Here is a 3792-nt window from a genome sequence, read left to right as displayed (position 1 = left end):
ATTACATGTATAATTTTGTGTAATATGTATATAATCATGTATAATTAATATATAATCTATGTATACTAGCTAGAAAAGTAAACAATGAATCCGACCGGCTATTTGTATAAAGATCCCTTCTTAATCGAGTTTCGTAGAGTACTCTGAATAGGGCTATTTCTATTAAAATTGAGAGCAGCATTGGTAGTCTGTTTGGCCCATAAGGGATCTTTGAGGCTCAGTTCATTGCAGATTATGGAACACAAGAACCAAACTGGTGCTAATTAAATAATAAACTTCAAACCAAACTGGTGCTAATTAAATAATAAACTTCAACAAATTTTCACAAACCTTCAAATATCGGATATAAATCTCTGAATAAAGCACAACACAATAAAGCAATAAAAATTACTGCAACACACTAGTAAGCAAGATAGACAGTAATATGAAGCAGAGTCTGCACACCGTCAGTTTCTTGTTGGTTTGAAGCTGGAAATGTCTTAACAGTAGCAAATCCTTTAGCATTCACATACTTTCCAGTGCCGCCCATAATAGCAAGATGTGATTCCGAAACCCTAGTCCTGTGTACTCCAAAGAAAGTAAGGCTATCACTATAACTTCCACTATGAAACATCACTGTAAAAGCCATAGTCTGACTATTTCCATCTTCTGAACTCGCAACGTAAAATCCTTGAGCTTTACCAACTAGGCCAGAGTTCAGTTCATGACTTTCTGTTAATTCGTCGTCGAACACTGTCAGTGTACCGAACATGAGTTTTTGGAACGTGATTCCTGATCCTAACTGAGCCATGTTAAGGGCTGGGAAACCGGCACCTCCACCGATGATGTTGTTGTTTCCGTTGTTTTGAACTACGTTTGAAGTGGTTCCGCTTAGGCCTGTGAGAAAAGGGATGTTGTTGTTGCTGATGATTCCGTTGTTGTTACTGTTTACTGGGACACCGTTGTCGACTGCTAGAACTGCACCATTTGGCTTCGCGAAGGGAACTTGTCCGCTTAGTGAAGGGTTGGTTGCGATGCCAGTTACTGCTATTGCTGAAGGGTTTGATCCTCCAAGAATATCGTGCATGAAAAAGGAAAATATATGATCATCTTCGCCAGCTCCACCAGCTGTCGCAGCAGTTGCAACACCTGCACCACCTGCAGCTCCTGCACCACCTACGTGTGTTGTAACACCTGCAGCTCCTGCACTGGTAGGTGTTGCAGTACCAGCACCTACCCCAGCAGGAGCTGCAACACCAGCACCTGCACCAACATGAGTTGCAGCTCCTGCAGCAACAGGTGCTACAATACCAGCACCTACACCAGCAGGACTTGCAACACCAGGAGTTGCTCCTGCACCAACAGGAGCTGCAACGCCTGTACCTACAACTGCCCCAGAAGCTGCTGGGGCCTCGTCTACATCAGGAGCTTCTGGAGCAACGGTGGGAGTGGCGGGCTCCTCGTCGAGGATTCTACGCGCTGTGGTGGAAGCGATTGTGAGAGCTAGAATGAGAAGGAATGTAAAGATGGCTTTGAGTTGAAAATGTTTGGATTTAGAAGTTGCCATAAAAGATTGATGGAAGAGAGATGTTTTTGGCATTTGATGCTTCAAAAATGATTCTTTGGAATTTGATGCATACAACGAATTGTTTGTTTCTATATATATGCTTAAAATGGAGAGATATTTCAACACTTTTTGATCATATATATGGATTAGGTAATAATAACCTCACTCTTTCCAGTGCATTTGTTGAAGATTGCAAAACCAATTTTATGTCCAGATGTTGATTAGGTAAGTAGCAGATACAAACCAATCACTATTTAAATTGCAATTAAACAAATAAAAGTCCTAAAAATTAGATATAAAAGCTTGCTTTTGATCTTCCAATTAATTAGAAAAGCGCAAAAATGTTGAAGAAAATGCAATAGCTGAAACAATATAATTACCATCAAGTTATTCAAAGTACACTAAAAACCTTGTAGCTGACTATCCATTATAAGGTTGACTGATAACTTGGAAAAGATGCTGAAAAATCTGCTATATAGAAGAGCAAATTATTCTAACATCATTTTACACCATAAGTATACACTTAATTTCTCATTAATCTTGCCACTTGTTGTGACGACCCGGCCCGTCGTCACGTGAGTTACCGCCCCGTTGTCCCCATATTATGTTCCCCTGCATTTCAGTATTGGTATTTGAGGTGATTGGATGGAATTGGATTGGTTTTAGTTGGAAATGAGGCACTTAGCCTCTTAGAAGGAAGCTTGTTTTAGAAAAGTCAACCGGAAGTTGACTATGTAGTTAGAGGGCTCGGATGTGAATTCCGATGATTCGGTTAGCTTCGGGGGATGATTTGTGACGTAGGAGTGTGATCGGAATTGAATTTGGAGGTCCGGTGTAGAATTAGGCTTGAATTGGCGAATGATAAATTTTGGCGAATTCCGGTTGGTAGGTGAGATTTTGATCCGGGGGTCGGAATGGAATCCCGAGAGTTGCAGTAGCTTCGTTAGGTGATTTTGGATGTGCGGGTAAAATTTCAGGTCATTTGGACGTCATTTGGTTGGGTTTTTGATCGAATGTGAGTTTCGGAAGTTTTTAAGAAACTTAGGCTTGAATCCGATGTGATTTAATGGTTTTAGCGTTTTTTGACGTGTTTTGAGGATTGGAACAAGTTTGAATAAGGTTATAGGATGTGTCGGTGCTTTTTGGTTGAGGTCCCGGGGGCCTCGGGGTGATTTCGGATGGTTAAACGGGAGTTGGAAGCATTTGTTGCAGGTCAAATTTTTCTGTCTTCTGGTATTTCCGCATCTGCGGAAAAAGGAGCCGCAGAAGCGGTTCCGCAGATGCGGCGGAGAGGTCGCAGAAGCGGGCAGGTGTGGCCCAGGGATTTTTCCGCATAAGCGGACGTGTAGGCGCTTCAGCGAGTCCGCATAAGCGGTTAATATACCGCAGAAGCGGTTGGAGGTAAACCGCATAAGCGGGTGTTTGGATCGCATAAGCGGTCCCAGGTGTTTTAAGTGAGACCGCATAAGCGGTCAATTTGTCGCATAAGCGGTACCGCAGGTGCGGTTAAAGGGCCGCAGAAGCGGAAATCTGGACTGTGTTTAATGAACAGTGTTCGCGAATTTCAGAAGTTAAGAAAACATTTTAGACGTCGGGAAGAGGCGATTTTGGGCGATTTGGAGAGGATTCGAAGGGGATTCCATCAGGTATGAATTTATAGACTCGAATAATGTTGTTATGGTGTAGAAACAAGGATTTAAACACTGAAATTCAAGGAATTAAAGGGGTAAAAATGGAGGTTAGGGCTTGAAACCTAAGAAGGTTTGAATTGTTGATTTGAGGGGTCAAATGGACTCCGATTCTTGTGTATTTTATATGTACGGACTCGTGGCAAGACGAGGATCCTAGTGATGTGAATTTCGTAATTTTTCGAGAAGTGGGCCCGGGGCTCGGGTTTTGCCAACTTCGTGATTTTGATTGTTTTTCGAGTCGTTTCGATTGGGTTACGATTTGTTAGCCTATTGTGACGTATCCTTTGTGGTTTTGGTCAGATCCTACACGCGAGGAGGTCGATTCGAGAGGGAAAGGCTTGGCGAGATAGGTTATCGGCCGGCTAGAGGTGAGTAATGACTTTAAATGATGTCTGAGGGTTTGAAACCCCGGATTTGCACAACTTGGTGCTATGTTGAGTTGAGACACGCGTTCCACGACGAGCGCGGGGTCATTTACTATTGGGGACTGTGACTTGGTCCAGTCCGGATGATATTTTACCGCGTATTAGCAATGACTTGTGTTTTCACCATGAT

At 42.7% G+C, this 3792-nt stretch overlaps 1 protein-coding gene across 1 annotated transcript; it reads right to left on the bottom strand.

Annotated features, from left to right (window-relative positions):
* Positions 1-272: 272 nt before the first annotated feature.
* On the bottom strand, positions 273-1605 carry LOC109220596 (dirigent protein 10-like). The gene has a single exon (XM_019385056.1). It carries the CDS (start codon positions 1577-1579, stop codon positions 401-403), a length of 1179 nt encoding a protein of 392 aa, XP_019240601.1. The 5' UTR covers positions 1580-1605; the 3' UTR covers positions 273-400.
* Positions 1606-3792: the final 2187 nt, after the last annotated feature.

This window comes from Nicotiana attenuata, unplaced genomic scaffold (assembly GCF_001879085.1).
Source record: "Nicotiana attenuata strain UT unplaced genomic scaffold, NIATTr2, whole genome shotgun sequence".
NCBI classification, from domain to species: Eukaryota; Viridiplantae; Streptophyta; class Magnoliopsida; order Solanales; family Solanaceae; genus Nicotiana; species Nicotiana attenuata.
Note: the sequence above shows the minus strand (reverse complement) of the source record. Positions and strands in the feature narration are given on the sequence as shown.